We start from the raw sequence: 19,925 nt of genomic DNA on the forward strand, positions 1-19,925 counted from the left end.
GAATGTTTATTTCCCAGTGTCAAGACTTGGAACATTCTTTCTCTTTTCTGGTAACTTCAATTTTTTAATAAAAAATCATGAACAAGACATGAACTGGTCAAAAGAGGACAGATCCAGGAACTGTGCTGATTAACACATTTKAGGACACTGGGTCAGAACTGACTCAAAGGAATATTTTCCACCAAACGCATAACTTAATAACATGGTTCCCAAGCATGACAGATTCTTTATTGTCCACAACTCAGTCCAGTGTACCCAGTTTAGATTAATTTTTGAGATACCATGTATTCGTAAAGCACTAGCTTTAGGCCTTCATTATAACATGGAMCAAAATTTTACGATAGTAACTCAGCTTTACAAAATGTGTTTGATAAAATGCCAACAAAGTTAATTCAAAGAATTATATAGAATGTTGGCCGCATATTTTGATTAAAATCAACTGAAGTCACTAAGGAATGCAGTTGAATTCCATAGTAGCATAAAGAAAGTATTATACCTGAAAGGTACCAATTATCAATCAAACTTCGAGAGTCCACAAAATTATTTATGTGGCAATAAATTCCCCATAGAACTATGGTGTTGATGCTGGCAGACACTATCCCAATAACCACTTGTATATGAGATTCCATGGATCGCTGTGGTGATGTGCTGGAGGAGTAAAGAGCTTATATCTACTTCATATACTAGTTTTTACCTATCAGAAGACGCCACAAAAACCTCCTAGCTGAACCTTCCCCAGCAAATATGAAAGACCTACAGARTACTGGTTATGATGAAACACAGCAGGACCAACCTTTGCCAATAATAGTTGCTGCAATGAGAAATCACAACTCTAAAAGCAGACRTATGAAAACGAATTCTGAACTATTTATTTAAAAAAAAAAGAATGCAACTTATGGTGAGAAGTGGGTATGTTTGCATCATTCCTAAATACTATAGGTTTTCAATTTAATGTATCCTCCCTAATCATATTAGCACTACTTAACATTCAAGAGGATTATTTTTTTCCCACTGAGGCTGGAGAAGCATTATCTACAGAAGATCATATTAGAAGGGACAGGAGTGAATTTAATGCACTAGATTTGAAGTAATTTACAAAACTCATTAACATTCCAAAGTTCCAAAATAGGTATTCTATCATGGGCTGCCGCAAATCTGGAGAACTAACCCCTTCCCCTCCCATGGGAATATTTTAAACACAAAGGAAATTCTGCAGTTAGAAGGAGGAATGCTCTAAGATCTAAATAAATAACAAGCTCTGTAAATCGAAATATATCATTAGTTACCATTTTTCAACTTACATTCAGTAAAAAAGATCTAGAGTGAGTGTGGGGAAAACTACTTATCCTCTAAGATAGTTATACACAGGAATCACAAATGGAGTAGTAATTTTAAACAACTGTGGGGACAACAAGCAGAATTAAGAAAGTAATGAGAGAGGATGGAAAAATATCTCTTTCTCATCTCCAAGACAATTTAGATAATTTTTTTCCTTGACAATTTGCACTTGATTTCTTTGCTATTTAACAAATGAATGTTGCTAATAGACTAACAAAGTTTGAAAGAGAAATAATATACTTTATTAGACCAGTACACACCTGGGAAAAACATGATGTTTTGGGCATACTGTCTATTCAGGACTATTTGCCAAAGACAATCTTTTTTGTTTTCTTCACCTACATCTCTTGATCTAATAGAAGATATCACCTATTCCTATAGACCCTAAACATATTCAGAGACCATCACAGGTACAAAAGACTAGTCTGCCTACTTTAGGGATATCCAGACTTCACCTTATTTTTACTTTCAGAGATGCCTACYATACATGCTACAGGATTTGGCATGCAACGCTTCATCCCAGTCTGAAAGCTAAGGKGGTTCGAAATGGCATGCTTCATATTTTAACGTGTAGTGTAGGAGCTGTGCCTCTTTACTGTGTAAGGACAGCATGTGCTATACCGAAAAACTTTTAACCTCAGATCAGTGATTACAGGCTCTACGAGGCACAACTACGACGCTGACTCACTGGGCGCAGGGGCTAGCAGATGCCGCAGGAAAACAGAACGTCAGGTCTGCAGAGACAAATGTGGATATAGACGGAGGCGCACAGCCTACAGTCATTCAAATAGGTGTGTGAAGAAGACAGGTTCAAAGACAGAGACCAACTGCCCCATACCATCTAGGTCCCATTACAGACATATTTATCTTCAGAGGTCTGCTCTTCTTTCAGAATTGTTAGACACGCTTCTGTTAGCTTCCTGTAATTTGGCTTCTGAGCTGCCGTCCCAAATTTTTGGATCACAATTCAGCCTTGAGCTGAAAGTGCAAGGAAATGAGCAAAAACATCTCAAAAGAAGAAAACCAAGTGTTCAGGCTAGAATCCAGGTAGCGTTCRCTGACCCACAAAACCACTTTTAACTACACAGGTCTTATATTGATTTGTGTACATACTCAATATAGTTCTGTATACATACGTACATACATACATGTATATAGACATGAAAGCAAATAATTTAGTGAAAGAATTGGCATTATAATCCAAAGAGTCAAAAAGACAAAATTAGTCAAATTTACTTCTGGTATAAATTCCTTAAACTAGTTTAGTTAAAAAAGTTTATGCATTTTATACTATAGCAGCAAAACTACAAAATAAGGAGTTGAGAAGACAAACAGGAAGGAGTGAGAAAAAAGGGTTGTGTGGAATCATGAATTACAGTAAGAAAAAAGCAGATAAAAACTGTCATTGAAGGGATTAAGGAAGGCATGACATCGTCATAGTTGGGAGAAAGGAAGATTATTTCAGCAGCTGAATTATAACTASACTGGACAGTCTCCATAGAGCCATAACTGGACAAGCCATTACTGAACCATTCCTCTCAGGTCTGTATTCCAAAAATCCTGAAAATACACTGTTAAGACTTTTGAAGTTTGTATTAGAAGGCAGGGTGTGTGAGCGCATGCGTATGCATGTGCGCATGTGTGTTGTATGTAGTGCAATGAGTCCAAATCTCTGCTTAGGTATGCAGGCAAGGTAGCAGTATAAAAAACAGAAAATCAGTAGTAAAGTATACTGTTACAAAATATAAGAACATTCCATACATTTACACAAAGTATCTGACTCATAAAATATACCAATTATAATTTCAATGATGAGTATCATTAATCATTAATTAAAAATTTAAGATCCCTAGCTCACACTAAGCTATTGACTACATCAAGTTCTACGTTAAGCAGCTAAAATCTGTTAACAGATAAAATATGATAAAGCTGGTATATTGCAGTTAGATTCCCAGTGCGTGTGCATATGCATGCCCTCAAATACATAAAATTTCATAATAAATGCTAAATGGCAATGATTTGAGAAGGTGTTGTATTCSTCTACCAGCTGAAGAATGGATCCTTGCTCTCTGTATTCACGACTTACAGAATGATTTCACAGCATCTGTGTGTGACACGTCAGAAAGATCTATGCCAACACTTCCAGCTTTCATTCAGAGCTTCAGACCACAAACTCACCTGCTCCTGAGTCATCTTCTGCAGCTCTTTCTCCCAAGCTGCCCGGTCATCATCCAGGTGGTAGGAAGCAGGTGGGGTGAGTCCACGCAGAATCAGAGGGTCACGGTCATGGCAGAGGGCTGTCAGATGTCCAATGTACAACTTCAACTTGCTGCGATTCTGATCAAGTTCTAAGAGGGGCTGAATTATCTGAAATAAGAGAACAGGAATAGTGAGGAACAGCTCAAGACCCAAGCAACAAGGAAGGTAGAGATCAACCACTAAGTTACAATCTTTATACTGGAAGAAACCTGAACACACAATATTCCTACCCCACAATATTCCAGTGTCCCAACAACCATCCAGCATGGAAGCAGAAAGAAATCAAGCACACTTGGGCAAGGGGATGTGGTGATAATAGCTGGCTTATTAATAAATAAAATAATGATGAAATAGGGAGAAAAATGAAACAATACTAATTGAATGGGTTAAGTCTATTGATTGTCCAGCATTGCTTCAATCAGCTATCGCAACTCCTTGCTTTAATGAACATTGAATCTTCTGATGAAAGGTGTCTGTTCACAACAAAGGCAATAGCAATGTAGATTCTACCTTGTTTTACAAACAAATATTTAATTGTAAAATATGTATTCACTAAACATGTTCTGCAGACTGTAGTTTCTAATGATGTCAAGATGCTGGTTTCTAAAATGAACACATCTCTATTGCAGACACTGGATGAAGAGATACCTTAATCAAAGTCTTTCATAGTCCTGAAAAGGCAATGATTTCTATTTATTATGCAGGCCAGATTCTGTATGCTAAGATTAAAAACCTAAAATCRAAGAACTCTAGTAAGAGCTATTGTATTTCTTTTCATCCTGCCTGATCTGAATCTAATCCACCCTCCTCATTCAAATCCCTGGAATCATCCAGTCCCTGCAAAAAGTATCTGAAGAACCATTTTTCACCTGTTTTACCAAAAAGTAGAGTTCAAGTGCATATATACAGACTTGGGAGTCCTTCATTATGCCTCGACAAGAATACTGTTCTAGGTGTTCATGGGCATATATTCAAAATTGCAGTATAAAGAACACTGGCTCTAAGGCTTGTTGCTGATCAAAGTTGAGGAGCAGCCAGGTGCCGTACCTCCGCTCCATGAAAGGAGGTATTGAAGCTACAGGCACCAGCTACAAGAGCCCCAAAACCTTGCCATCACACTGGCAAGCATCATCGTGCTCCCGGCAGGGGCTGCACCTGCTGTTTGCTAGTGGGCTTGTGATATCTTTTCAATACGGCACCTCTGACCCTGCTAATGAATGAGGAGCGAGATAATCTCTGAGTCAACAGAAACAGGGTGCTGGCATTACTTTCAACAAAGACTCTGGCTTCAGACCCTTCTGACAAGGCCGTCAGGGCTCACTTAGTTTGTTTTTAACACTGTTCTACATGGATTAATTTCCATAGGGTGAAAGGACCTGAGAGCAATGGCTAAGCAGCTAACTAACGTCAAACTCCTCGTCCTCCAGAGAGCTGGCAGCACTCAGGAGYCTACACCACAACATCAGGTTGGCAGCACCTGAAAAAAAGCCCCAGTGACAAGGCAACAGGGGCACAGAGGATAGTCAAGAAGCTTGCAGAGAGAATAAGCTCATAGGCTCTACTTTAAATCCTTCAGCTATGTGCAGCTTTGGGGCAACACTTGTTTGAAGATACCTACACTAAGAAAATATAGCAAGACTGTAGACTGCAGCGTGGCAGAATACTTTCTTGCACAAGGCAGTAGGAAGTGTTATTTTAATGGTATTAACACAGTTACTCCCATTTCCCTTTCACCACCAAGTACAACTGTCTTAAACTGATTATATCCATCAGCTTTSGTTGTTTGGTGAGTATGCAGTACCTATCCCCATTCCTGATAATCTGAATCACACGTAGTAGGACCTGAAAGTGCACTGCCTTAATAAGTGCAAAAACACATAGGGCTTCTCATTTCCCTGACATCTTTTCTGTCTTTCTGGCTATTCCACTCGCCCACTGAGAGGAAAATGACAGACTGTTTTCTCACACCTTGAGAAAACAATGTTTTATAAAAATGTAAAAATTAAGCAGTTAATGTCTAATACCTAGCTGTCCAATCAATGCACTAGCTATCCTGTATTCTCTTACAGATAATAGTCTACTRAATATCTGCCAGCTGTGCAGATTTCAGAATCGCTAACCTTCCCCGCTGCCCTCCGTAAACGGAACCTGTCTCTGGCAAAGAGACAAGCAGAACTGTGTAGCAAAAGTTATGGAAGATTTTAGTACGACAGTCGAATTTGATAACTCAGGGACGAGTTCCCTCTTTCTCCAYCCTCGCTCCCTTGCCTTGAGAAGCATGTTCCTCTCTCTCTGGCAATAASCCAAGCGAGGCGTGTGAAAGCTCTTAACTAGCAGCACTCCCAAAGCTGTTCAGAGAGCAATCATTCCTCTCGCTTGGGATCCATTAAACCCTGGCAGTCAAGCAGGAAATGCCCTTATATCTGTGTTCCTGCCATATCTAATTTGAACTAGCCACTTAGCAAAAGGTGCTGTGCTTCCCACACAGCAGGGCTGCCAGTGCCTTATCTCGAGAGGGTGTAAGAGCACTCGCTAAGTGGGAAGGCAGAGCGGCACTGGATTCATAAAGCAGATCATGTTCTCATGATCAGCTCGGAGCTGCAGAGCTTTCTAGGAAAACAACGGCCKAACAGACTTCCCTCCAAACCCAGGATTATCTTCGAAAGCAGCCAGCCTTCATTAATTGTAGCGATACGCTCATCCATCCTCATCAAAGCGCAGAACGATGCCTGCAGAATGTATCCTCAAGCTCAGAGCAGTGTTAATGGCCAGTTAAGTCTGAAAATGGATTTTACTAAAGAAGGCAATCGCTATAACGGTGAAGTAGAAACTTGAAATGCCTGACGGATCTCCAATATAAAAACAAACCATTTCTACCAACTGATAAAGGCATTTGGGAATGTATTTCAAAACAAATTCAACTCAGAAACAGCAATCTTTTTGAGGTTTCACAGAAAGTTTTAACTTGGAGCATGAAAAATGTGAATCTAATTGAAGTTTTGCAAGTTATCAGGGGCAAAAATAAGCTTTAGAATGAAATGACTACTGCTTCTTCAACTGTAGTCCTGCTGTTACTGTAAAATGGCCAGCTTAAATATGAATAACTGTATTTATGATTTGTTTATCTGTATTCAAACTCACGCATGTTCAGCATAGATAAGAAAAGGTACTTGTGCTGAATGTGGTTGGAGAGACCTATCTAAATGTTTGGTCACTTTTACTGTGAGAGATGAATATACCTCAGACACAGAGACTGTGGTGTCTTACAGTTTGTCCGAATGGTGTCTAATGTAAATACGCAAAAACATGTAGGTGGTTATATGAAAAAGAAAACCAGTGAATGAGTGGTATAACTGTAACAGCACTGATCTGAGACAAATGCGATATTGACTATCCATAAATGTCTGCAGGTTAAAGTATGGTTTTAATCAACATGTAATAGGACTCACTCACCACAACCACCAGCTTTAAATTACTAGTTCTCCATGCAGAAGGGCTAATGACCTAGCCACCTTTCTCCCTGCTAACATCCCCTTCTTCTATGAAGTAAGCAACCACTATTTTCTTTCTCAGAACTACACTATTAACATTATTTAGCTACTTCAGAGAAAATGTCCTAAACTTATGCTTAGCTATAAATCTGCAGCTCCCATTTTGGAACTGAAGAAAGTCTTGTCTGTTTTTTCTAGCTACATCAGCTGATATAGTAAAAATTATCTCCTCACAAAACTTGCCTTCCTCATCAGAATCATGCATGTGGATCAAAMGCAGCAGTCTTTCTTACAAGCGCTTGCAGATGCTTCCTCTAGGCAAGAATTAAAAAAAAAGGAGAAAATAGTATCTTCTTGACATAGCAACTATGTTTGCTATATGTACACTTTGCACTGGCAGGACTGTTTCCATACTCTCCTAGCAGCTTGACTATCTTGCTTGCATGTATCTTGTGGGTACACATTCACCACAAAATGYTAAGAGGCAAAGAAATGCAGATAACTGGCTTTCATCTTGCAACCAAATAATTACGTTCTTCTCAACTTACCAATAAATCATTAACTATCTGGAAAAACTCCAGAAAGAACAGAGTTATCAAAAAGGGAATWAAATGGAATTGAGACATATTCTGGGAGTCAAAGTAAATGAAGTGAAGATATAACTGGTTTTGTACCTAATGTATTAGAAAAAAGTATACACAAAAGGAATCGGAGAATTTCCAAGAAATGAACTGAATTGAGAAATGCTCTGGCTTGCTAGCTTGGCCTACGGAACTTGACTGATCCCTGATTTTTAAAAGTTTTGTACATGGTGGAATTCTGAAAAATTCTCCCAAACTTCAAACTGGACATAGCAAATATATTTTGCAAAAAAAATCAAGTTAAACTGAGCTAGCCCTTTATACCACCCRTCAGGCATATCCTCACATTAAGATGGGAAATTATWTTCAGCTCCAGTTTWCAAACATTGYTGCATACAGATGCCAATTTGCTGCTGCTTCCCGAACTACCATTGCATGAGAGAAGATGGACTGAAAGTCTGGRTAAATATAGATACTTGTTAAAAAGMAATTATTCCAAGGAGGATCTGAAAAGTGTAGATGGAATGGATCATAGTGGCTCCTCAGATGTCAAAAAGAAACAGAGRGAAAAAAAGCACCAAACCCCACCAACTCCCCTGTACCTTGTTTTTATTATAGATATTATSAGAAAAGAAAATTTTGCCTATTGTGCAAAATTTCCCATATTGTAAGTTATGGAAATAAGCTAAGAAACAAAATGATATTGTCTGGAAATGTTTGCAAAGGATTTCACCTTCTCTCTGGCTCAGGCCATTTGTGTTTGTTTGGCAACAAATGCAAGGGTTCAAATACAAACAACATGTAACCATTGAATGAAGTGGAGTTTTATGAGGCATGAATTTGGCTTAGAAAGTGCAAAGCTTTCCTGAATTCAGAACAATTTATCACTGATGTCTTCCCTTCGTTATTTTAAATGGAAACAGAAGAAAGTTCTCAAAAGACACTGCCTGACCTCAGTTCAGTTCAGCTCAGTTCATTGCTGCATAGAGATACGTGGTTTCTTCAGAAGACCACAAGAGAAAAGCTCAAGGACAGGCTCAGTTTTCTTTAGATTTGTTTTAAAGACAAAACTGGATTTAAATCTACCCTTCATCATTTTGTCTTCATAAAACCAAACAAAACAACATGCGTGAGGAGCTGAAAGAGATTGTGGCTATTTTGACAGAGCCGTTTCTTTCTGAGTTCATTCCTGACAAGATCAATTGGGAAATCATTTTTATAAAGCAAATTCTTTTTGAAATTTTTATACACCATGAACAAATCCCATGGATTAATGATTTCCAGAGTTCACCCTCTTCACCTTGGGAAAAATCTAGACCAGAAGAAAAGAAAAGAGAAAACACAAAACAGGGAGAGTAGTTTTTTCATTATTTCCCTCCATTCAGATTAAAGCTTTTCCCCATAATGTAAGTAAAAGTCAAAGAATTGCAACGGGTTGGTGCGATTCCTAAAGGACTGAAAAAGCAGTTCACAAATATTTTTCAACAAAACAAATTCAGACACTAGCAAYTTTTGCTTACATGGCTATGGAGCAAAATTTTGTGGGGAGCCATGTATGAAATAGTAGGGACTAGCGTATGTCAGAGACGAAATGCACTGGCAGGCCTGCGTGACGCTTATGACTGGATCACTGGAAAATGCTAATGTTGAGGAATGAGGCACTTTGGCAGAGCTGATACAGCTAATACTGCCTGAATTTTACCCATTTTCACAATTCCTTACTTTCAAGAGCAAGAGCRTTTGCAAGACCCCTCACCCCTAAACACGTCAAATTGCACTGTGCACACAACGCGTGGGGCCACTCATCCCCTTCTTCTGCAACTGTCCATACTGTTAAGGGAACGTCTCATTCCTACCTGACCAAAGGAGAGAAATTTGTGACTTAATGGCAAGATAAGATCAGGACATAAAAGTTCAAATGCTATTTTTATTTGTTAAAGTTCTTTTTTGTTTTCAAAATTCTCAGGAATCCAGCAACTCAGAAGCTTCCTTCCAGAAAAAACAACAGGTCAGATAAAGTGGGATGAGATCTACAGAGATTCTGAAATTTTACTCTGCTGTTACACGTGTTAAAATCTCCTTCGATTGAGAACATCATTTCCATAAGTTATGACAGTTATCAAGTTAAAATTTTCGATAATCAATTCAGTTATACAAAGCTGTGAAACTAGGTAATCAAATTTATGAGATGCTGAGAACTAGAATGTCTGTAAGAAAAAAAAGGTATTCCCTTAGCAAATGAAAATGATGCAACAAATGTTGCAGATTGTACAATGAAGCTTCAGATTTAAATAGTATTATCCTGATTGAACTTTTGCAGGAATAATTAATCAAATGAAAGTTTCAATTGCACAGAAACAATTAGATTTGATGTTGCAYTTTTTTTAAACAAGAACATAGTAGTTTGAGAATAAGTAAGAATATCAACCTGTTTAACTGTTTAATCCATTCAAACTTTTTACCACTTCTCTAAATAACAGTGAACAAGAAAGAACATCTCTTCCTTGTTGTTTTGCATTTCGTTTTATACATCTGCCTATTACAGGGGACAAAAAGAACTAGTGGCTCATACGCTTGTGTCTGAAAGCAGAATTGTATCCCGTGCACCGGGACAATCCGCCTGTGAACACATATCTCAGCGACTGCATTCTTTTGTCTCCCTACTGTCTGTTCCATTGCTAAGGGAAACCAGAAAGTATTTCTTAAGTGCTCTACCAGAGCACGCAATCAGTGCTCTTCTAGTCAGACAAACTATAACCTCCCTGTCCACAGGTGATACGAATCTTTGTCTCGTCCCTCTCAACCACCGAGTCCTCAGACTGTCTCTCTCGGTCTCTACCTGCGACATGACACTTTCAAAGCGAAGTCACATGAAGTCATGGGAYGTCTGGCTCATCCTTCTTCAGGAAWTCTTTCTAAGGTTGTTTGCTCCACACTCAAATGCATAAATCCCATGAACAAATACATGCATTTATATGGATATAAATAATATTCCTCATCTACGTATTGCATTAAACAAACAGATGTAGCTGGATTGCCTGCGGTGAGCCTACTATGAGCTGGAACTATAAATTCTGGCATCTTTCAGTAATTATAAACTTTACCAGCCAGGAAAATATAGCGTCTGGATTGGCTACGTGCCCTTATCACTTTTTATTTTAGTCATATTTCTCTCAAGCTTATTTTCATAGTTAATGCATTGGAAAGCAGGTTTGGGCTTGATTCTTTCCCTATTCTAATACTGTTGATCTCCCTACCACTTCCCGTATAATTTCCTCTCCTCCTAACTTGCAATGAAAAGGTACCGGCAATGACATCAACCAGCCTGGCTGCAGCTATTCCCAGTATGATTTTATTTTTTTCAGTGAGTGTCAGAGCTCAAGTCCACTCTCCTTTATGCTACCAACACTGTTCAATGAACAATAGTTCACAGAAACTTCTTGCTTTGCATGATTGCATTCTGGCATGTGGATGAGGGCTACAAGAGACCTCAATGGCAGAGTAATTGGAAGATAGTACAGACACAATCACACAGTCTGTAAGCAACACCTCTCATGGAAGCAGCCAGGTACAAATGAAAATGCCTGAATACAGAATTCCTAGTTGCAACAAAGACCAAGCCAGTAGTGAAAGAAGAAGATACTCAGCTGTAAATCAAGGAAGAAAATAAGATACAGACCTGAAATAATCTCATTTGGTAGAAATGAATGACAGCCTTTTTGCAATTGTTTTGCTGAAAAGCCGAATTCTTTACAAAAAGAAACCAGCCATCTGTTTTGAATGTTTTAGAATATAAGTATCTATTTGTGTTCCTCTTTGATCTATAAGAATAATAGAAAGACAGTGATACAATCCAGTTACACCTCTTGTGATCACTTAATTCATCCCAGAAGTGAAGATTACAGAACTCCATCTGGAAATCTCAGTCTTATCATTCTGGGATCAGAACGAAGACTAACTATGTATCAAGATCAGCTCTTCTGTGGTGGTAGATAAAGCATTCTTGGACAGAGAATATATTCTTCAAACATAAAATAGTCATGTAGATAGCAAAATAGTAGAGTTAAAAAACAAGCTAACAAAAGCATTGTTCCTAGAGACACAGAAAGGACTGGGAGCAGAAGTCAGCAACATTTTAAGGAGAGTGTGCTTCTCTAGGCTGGCAATCTGACAACAGTCCTTACTGCGTACAGGATTATATGGCGGTGTGGATACAGAATAAGAGAGATGGTGCAAAGGAGCTGTCTCCAGATCAGAAAGGTAGAAGACTAATTGTAAACAAAATACCATTTCGTTTGATATCAGCATCAGTTAAGTTGGTCACTTCATTATAATGAGATTGTTACTTACACTAAAGTAAGGAAGTCACTACATAGGAAAGGCTTTCCATTACTCATAGGCATTGTGGTCAGAGAAGAAAAGGCTATTCTCTGAAGAAAGAAAAACCTGGAAAAGGCTTGAAAAGAACAGATAGTTGTATGATAGTAAGTCAGGATTTTGAATTGTATGCATCTTGCTCTAACCGTATACTTCTTGAAAGCAGTAATTGTCAGACCACGCACTCTCTCGGTGTCTCCATACCTGGGCTTAAAGGCACGGACGTCTTTCAGCTGCATAAATAATTTTGGTGCCCAGATAAGCAAGGCTCCAGAAGAAGGGAGGGAAGGCCGGCCAAGTGATTAACCAGGACAGCAGCACTCAAAGCACTACCCTTGTAATGATTACTTAGTTATCTTATATCATCACATTTGAGAGCATCGCATTATGGATCTTAGTACAAGTTTTGCCCATCTGGGAAGTGGGAGTGAGGAGTCTGGACTGTCACCAGTACTGACAAAACAAATCTGGCATCTTATGTCTCAGTCAGGCCAAGTGACGATGTTCCCCCCCACCCAAAAAAAAAAGAAAATTATTTCATCTAGCTGCTTTCAAATTTTGGATATGACAAATCTTTAAGGCAAACTGAAGATACATTTCTTTCACAGTAATTTTACACACAGGAAAAAAGAACTATAATAGACATATTATAACAGACATATCCACTAAATAATTAATTTGTAAATTCTTTGAGAGGAAGAAGTGATCCCTCAGACGACAAAGGATGACAATGAAAAAGAAGAGGCAGCAGTCTAAAGAGCTTTGTTCAGTATGTTAGAATGACAGCTCCTTGAAATGTTTAACAGAAGGTTTTTTTTTTTCTTCTTTTGGAAAGGATAAGGTCTTGGAAAGAAAAATAAGAAATATTAATAAATTGAATCAAATACAAATCTAACACAATTTTGGGAACAAATTCAAAATGAGGTATTAGAATCACCATCATATCACTGTAACAACACCATTTTAAAATATTGTGTAATAATATTACCTAGCTCTTCTGTAGCACTTTTCCCAAGCAGCAGTAACACTTTACAAAAAGTTCAGCTCATTTTACAAATAGAAAATTTGAGACAGAGAGAGAAGGAGAACAAGTGAGTGGTTACAGACAACGCCAGGAAAGAATTTATCTTCTGAATCGTGGTATAGTACTCTGTCCAATAAATTATATTGTAATACAAGTCAGGCATGAAAGCTTGGTGTTTTTTGACCTAACAATTAAAAAGAACATCTTGAAAATAAATTTGTTTAAAAAGCATTCATAGAGAAGCTGATGAGGTCAAAACATAATAAGTGACAATGCTGAAAACCTAAGCAGAAGTGGGACAGTAGGACAAACAGCTCTCCATACACTGCAAAGATATAATGTCTCTCATGTTGAGAGACAGATCACATTTATCCACTGTACGAATGCCTGTGTAATCACTTGAAAATGGAACTCATTATTCATAACATATGTACTTCACTGAAAGAAATCACTGTATTAATTCAAGCATCTAATAATGTAGAAAAAAAAAACAGTATTCCTCTCAAACTTCCCAAACTGTAGACACTTTTACTTGTGCAGTGATATCAAAAAAAGGTTCATGGTGTGTGACAGCTGTGGCAAAGGTCAAATTAAGTCCTGAGACATCCTGTCCTACCTGCCTCAATTTCGTTATTGCTGTCCCTCTCACCTGGCCATCACAGTAGTCACAGCTCATCAGACTACGTTCACTTGTCGCCTGCTTCTGCCACTTTCCTCTCCACCTGTTTGAACAGCCAGGCGCGCTGACTGACTAGGCGTCAATTCGTTGGGTACTTCCTTTAGGTTGTCAGATGGAAATAAGTAACCACCACCTCCCAAACACACGAGAAGCAAATTGTCAATGTTTATTTTGGGCATTCCTAGGGGCCAGATAATATTGCTCTACAGAAATCAGTTAGAAACACATGGTTTACAAACTAGAGCATTCAGCTGGTTTTTGCATAAGTCTACTAGTATCAAATTCTCTGTGAGATTTAACCGTTTATCTCATTCTTTATTTGTATTCTATCAAACTGTCCAAATAAATGGCATGTAGAAATGCCATTCAAGCTCCATTACCCTTTAATAATCAYGAGTGGCTCTTTAGAAGGAGACTGTTCTCAGAAAAAAATTTTTCACTAAAGATATCCTTCAGAATATTTTAATTTCTTGATTGAAAACTAGAGTTAGAAAAGTCAATTTGAGTTCCTCAGATAAGAAACATGCTTCATAGTGATGATCTTCCCTTTATTTCAGTTCTTAGGTTTCAAARACTCTTGTCTACTGGAAAACTTAAAGTCAAATTACAACAACATTAAAAATATAGCCTTTGATGCACAGTGTATATGTGTGTATATCTGTAAATTATTATTGATAGTATTTTTGACATGAAATCCATGAATCTTACTGGAAATGACCGTTTCCTCCTTCTTAAAAAATTATTCAAATATTTTACCATTGTGACTTAACTCCTCTTTCCACCACAGACATCACCTCTGAAATCTTTGGAGACTTGCTAAATTATGCTGGTGTATTCAGCAGTCAATGGATTATACTTAGTGTTTTTGTATGAAAATTTGTAAAATACAAATACTAAAGAATCATGTCAAATGTAAGAGTAAGTAAGTAATAGGAACTTGCCAATATTTTCATCATCTTGAAAAAAACATTTCTGTACATTCCTACAAATGCTAGCTCTTTGACCATTCCACTGTTCTCTAATAAGCATAACATTTGTTTTCAGATTTTAGTTCCTGGAATTCGAGCACAGCAAAACCAAATGTTTTGCTCCTTAAGAGGCATATCCGTGTCAGAGATTTTTGGCAACCATTAATACAAAATGCTTCCACGGACCGAGGTCCAAAAAGCTTGTATGGTGAGGGCATCTACCAGATTCCAAATCCTCCTGCAAGCCAGGAACCATGCGAAGGAGACTGCTATACCACAGCATGCACAGTTAACAACACGCACAGAATACGTAGGAATTACATCCTGGGATAAATCAGTTCTCAGTGTTTCAATTTTGCTTCTCTTCTGTTCCTGCCTTTAACACTTTCACTCTTTTCTCACTTTCTCCCTGTGTCCTTTGTCTTTCATGTTTACAACAGTTTGCTGTGACCCTATGCTCACTACATCTATCCAACAAAACCACTTCTTCCCATTTTTATGGACAGAGGTAATATGAGAAGATTTATGAACCATGCCCACATTTTCTAATATAGCAGAGAGCCCAGACATACTAAGAAAACTAGACAGATTGAGCAGTTTGAGAAGTTTATGGATGGAAGCTGTTTCCTCTACACTGTATACAGCCCAGACATAATACATATGTACATGTATATACATACATGCACTTTTATCATATAATATATATATTAGATATCATTACATCATTAAATTACTATTATTTTTGATAACAATGAATAATAATTAATTAAGCCGCCATTAYTGGCCAGACTATTTTAGCCTTTGAGAAATACAAAAGAGCATCCTCATAAGAAAGCTCATATGAATATGCTTGAATATAGAGAAGCACAGAGCTCCATCTGGGGAATAAAAACAGAAGTCATAAGAGATTCAGACAGTAAGGGAATGAAGTTGGAGAAAAAGGCCAGGAARGACTACTTTAATATTTCAGAATGAAAAATGGTATTTACATTGAACTGAAATGTAAACTACCATACTCTGAAACTATAGGAAGTGCACATATGTTTATTCAGGGGAGCTACATACAATAGTATGGTCATGTACCGAATTGATATAATTAAAGATTAACACTTTGAGCCAATTCCAGAATGCAACAGAGAAAAAAAAGGAAAATGCCAAAGCATACAAATAAATTAATGCAGTTTGTTATTCTACATATTTCAGTGATCTCCACTTTATCTTCAGTTCTGACCAGAGGTGGCTACCTCCTCACATCTAAAGGAATATTAAAAAACAAGGTTAGCTCAAAGCCTTATTCTATTAGTCTCTTCTTCACCACTGTAATATATACATTGTTGTATATGTACATTTAATTTAACACTTGCAGGTTATGGACTACATGGCTTATAGTATCTTCTCTTTTCACAAAGGGGAAGAGAAGGACTTTTTCTTAGAAAGGACATGCAATATTGTGTTAGAAACATCTGCTTTGCTAGGAATAACTGCAACTCTATGCTTTTCCCTGTTGATTGCATGCAAGAGAGACCTGAAGCTGACACGTTTCTCAGATGGGACACACATATGGAGAGAAGGCTGGCTGCCTCATTACTCTGATTGGGATATACTGTAGCACACTTGCCTTGCTTTCCTGCCATAGAGTGGAAGCTGAGGAAAAGATGTCAAGTAGAAAGTGGAGGGTACACTGCGTTTATTTGGTATGTGAACCATCTCTATCTTTATATAGTTAAACGAAGAGAAACCATACTTTTGCACAGTTGCATTCATAAATGTTCAGCAGCTGGGAGAGGAAAAGAGAAGTGTTTGCTACACAACCTTCATTTTTGCTCTAGATAAAAATCAAAATCATTCCTACCTTCAAAGTAAGCGTGCTCTTCTTTTTCGTCACTTACTTACCAGGTCCTTCGTGTTTAACTGACATGCTTCAGAAAATCTTTACAAGCATTGTAAGTCTCTAAAACTTCTAACATCACATACTAACACACAACCCTTGTAAGAGCAGTGACTCAAAAAAGAACGTGAAATCAACAGTGAGTGTAAATTAATGAAGCACATTATTGATTTTTCCACAGAAGAGATTCTCCCAGTTCAAACCCCAAGGCATGAAATTCAAGTTTGATGCTGCCACAGCTGGATTACATTTTTCAGATAGTTGACTTGAAAAGAGGGATCTGATGTAAGCAGTCAGCCAGATATGTAACTCTGCAGTTAACTGAGCAGGTGTGAAGAAATAAGAGTGTACCTTATTTTTTTTTTTAAAAAAACTCATATAAAATAATGATTTTCAGAAATGCAAGGGTCCAAAATTCCATGAAAGTTTTCAGAAAAAATATTTCAAATAATGAAAATAAAAATTCAAATTCTATAAAAAARCTCACGTGAAATGTTTTTTGTTACATGGATAAGTGAAAACGTTTTATATAAATTTTAAAATGTTATTATATCTCAATCTCTCAAAATCCTTCCTTTAAGTATTTCAAACAAATGCAATTTCCTTTTCAACCACTTCTATGACACAAAAATGAATCTTACGTATTTTAGCCTTATAATTCATATTTGTTCTCTGTAACCTGGTCAGTAAAGGGCATTATCTTTTTCACTAGAGAACAAGAGTGAGAACAAGACTTTTTCTTGGGCATTGCCTTCTCTTCTGGATATAGGGATTGTTGTGGAGACAATTTGATAGCAGAAAAAATGAATTATGGGGACAGATATAAAGAAACAAATTGAGTTTAAATGACAAATAGGTAGGAATTTTTGTCCTTTTTTTCAGAGAATGATGGAGATGGGAAGAGAGGCAGGTTAAGGAGATGTTCTTTTCTGCCTTCAAAGTTTATATAAAATTATATTCCTAGTCATTATCAAGAATCATCTATTCTGAGCAGATAAATATCTGTGACTATTTAGGTCAGCTTATGTGGCAGCAATCCCAGTGGCACATCTCAACATGCTTAAAACCAATAGTCTCCTGGAGGAACATTATCTCTGAGCAAATTCATTACTAACCAGAATTAAGAAAACATACAGAGAGTTGGCTGCAGTGCAAACTGCTTTGAAAAAAACCCTCACTGAAAACATTTCCTCCKTGAAGTGAAGGACAAGTTATATGGGAGACATTTCCTGCTCTCTCCGAGGTGTTAGCAGCTTGCTTTGCGCATAAACTCAATTACATGCCCTGGAAAGTTCTCCCCGCCGCAGCACGAAGCAAGGGCTCCATTAGCAGGAGACCAAAAACTCCAGCCTACGAACAAATACACGAGGAACACCCGCATGCAGAGACGACACGAGCAAGGSAAAAGGAGCACGCCGGGGTTTTGCACGGCACATGGAAGCAAGAGGCGAGAGCGACTGGGTTTTTTTTTTTTTTTGCTGGTAAGAGAAGGGGATTCTCACCGTTCTGAACAAAATGGCTGCACTAAGAGCATCTGACTGGTTATGCCCAAATACCCTCCTCCTCATCCTAGCGGCGCGGAGACGGCAAGGGGAGGAAAGCCCCCGGGCAGCGTGGGAACGAAACAAAGACTTGGTTAGTATTCAAAGCACATAACGTAAGCACAAATAGTAGTAACAAGCGTTCTTTTAAATCCGGGAGCAATATTTGGAGCCACCTGGGGGCACGGCTTGCTTTGCTCTCTTGGAAGCTTTGTTAGCTTTTAAGATGTCTCTATGCACAGGGCAAGTGCAATTAGACCCCCCACTCCGCTCCCCACGACRTCCCTGTAATAACTTCCTCAAGCATTTAATTTTTATCTTCTCATTACGTCTGTGAACGCTACCTGTATTCGCTTCTAGGCACGTACTACAGGTATGTTAGGAAAATGACTTGAGCTCACTACAGACTTGCCATGTATAAGCAATAGATACGCTACAAATTCCTCCAAATTAGGATTAGGAAATCAATTTAATCTGCAGTATTAACAATTCTGCCCTCCCAAAGAAGGTATGGCCAACACTTTCCAAAAATATTCCAGAAAATTCAAGTCATTCAATTTATAGATCTTTACTTATAATCTAGAGGAGCATATTAAAGCAAGATGTAAAGGAAAGGTGACTTGAAAATGAAAAATTTTCTTATCATTCCTCTTTTTATACTCCATATTGTTTTCTGATACAGACAAGAAAAGAGATTTTTAAATACCTATTTTTGGAAGGTAGATACATGTTTCTTTGCCATTTTCCTCTCATACCTTTCTCATAGTTTCTGTATTTCACTGAGCTGGTGCTTAAAGGTCTAGAGTGAGATGCTTTCTTCAGACCTCAACAAGTTCTAGATCAGCCAGGGGGCAAAGAGGAGTGACAAACACTCCTTCACTTGGTCAAGACAGTGATTAATGATTGCTAATATTTTAATTAAACTGCACTGGAAGAGAGTACAACACGGTATATGGATTTATGTTGGCATTTTCTGTGCTACCCAAGGGATAGGTAATCTCTCTGATAGCTATCAAACACACGGCTGCGCTTACACAGCTGTAAACGACACAGGAGGCTGTACACTACTTTGGAGATGGTAAATTGATTTTCCTTTGGTTCATGGCCCATTGAGTTCGAGAGGGAGCAGTCTGTGCTCATCTAGCACAGAGGCCAGGACTCCCTCCTGGGAAATGAAGGAACTGCTCACATGCAATCCATAGATCAGAAAGCTGATCCTGAGCATGATTTCCTGCTTCTCAAGACAAGAAACAGTCCTGGATGGTCTGCATACTCAAGCAGTAAACTTGAGTTTCTAAAATCCAAATATGCCAGARAAGAGTCCAATTCTGCATTTTAAGACAGTAACATTTCTTTCTTCCCTTTCATTGTCTGCTCCATCATCTCCACCCACTTAATAACAGCCTGGACTGGGAACGGCTTGTTCATGTTTCAGGAGTTTTCAGGGAAGCCAATACAACAGCAGCATCAATTTCTGTTTTATAACTCCAGCGCAGAACGTTATTTTTGTTCCAAGGTACTGCAAGCATGTCAGGGAAAATTACATACAACTCAAAATAATCAGACCCCATAGTAAAAATTAGTTTAAAAGAGAAAAYGAGAGATACATTACCTGGTCTGGGGAGGGCTTATGGTTGGTTTGGTTGGAATGGGATGAGGATTTGAGGTGATCATCCTCATAGTTGTCAGCCATCAGCTTCATGCGGTTTTGAGTCTATTCAAGAAAAAGAAGAATCTCAGTCTACCTTCTAATATAACCATAGGGACTAAGGGGAATAG

General features: G+C 38.1%; 1 protein-coding gene across 2 annotated transcripts in view; it reads right to left on the reverse strand.

Moving 5' to 3' along the window:
* The window catches only part of ERC1 (ELKS/RAB6-interacting/CAST family member 1), a 292,972-nt gene that overhangs the window by 15,752 nt on the left and 257,295 nt on the right, over positions 1-19,925 (reverse strand). For both annotated transcript variants that reach the window (XM_085324014.1, XM_085324013.1), the window contains 2 exons: positions 19,759-19,860; positions 3,517-3,705 (listed from right to left, as the gene is read on the reverse strand). In XM_085324014.1, coding sequence (XP_085180140.1) covers positions 3,517-3,705; positions 19,759-19,860 — 291 coding nt within the window. The remainder of the gene's footprint in view (positions 1-3,516; positions 3,706-19,758; positions 19,861-19,925) is intronic.

The sequence above is a fragment of the Rhea americana genome, unplaced genomic scaffold (assembly GCF_003343005.1).
Source record: "Rhea americana isolate MKP2758 unplaced genomic scaffold, rheAme1 scaffold_9, whole genome shotgun sequence".
In the NCBI taxonomy this organism is placed as follows: domain Eukaryota; kingdom Metazoa; phylum Chordata; class Aves; order Rheiformes; family Rheidae; genus Rhea; species Rhea americana.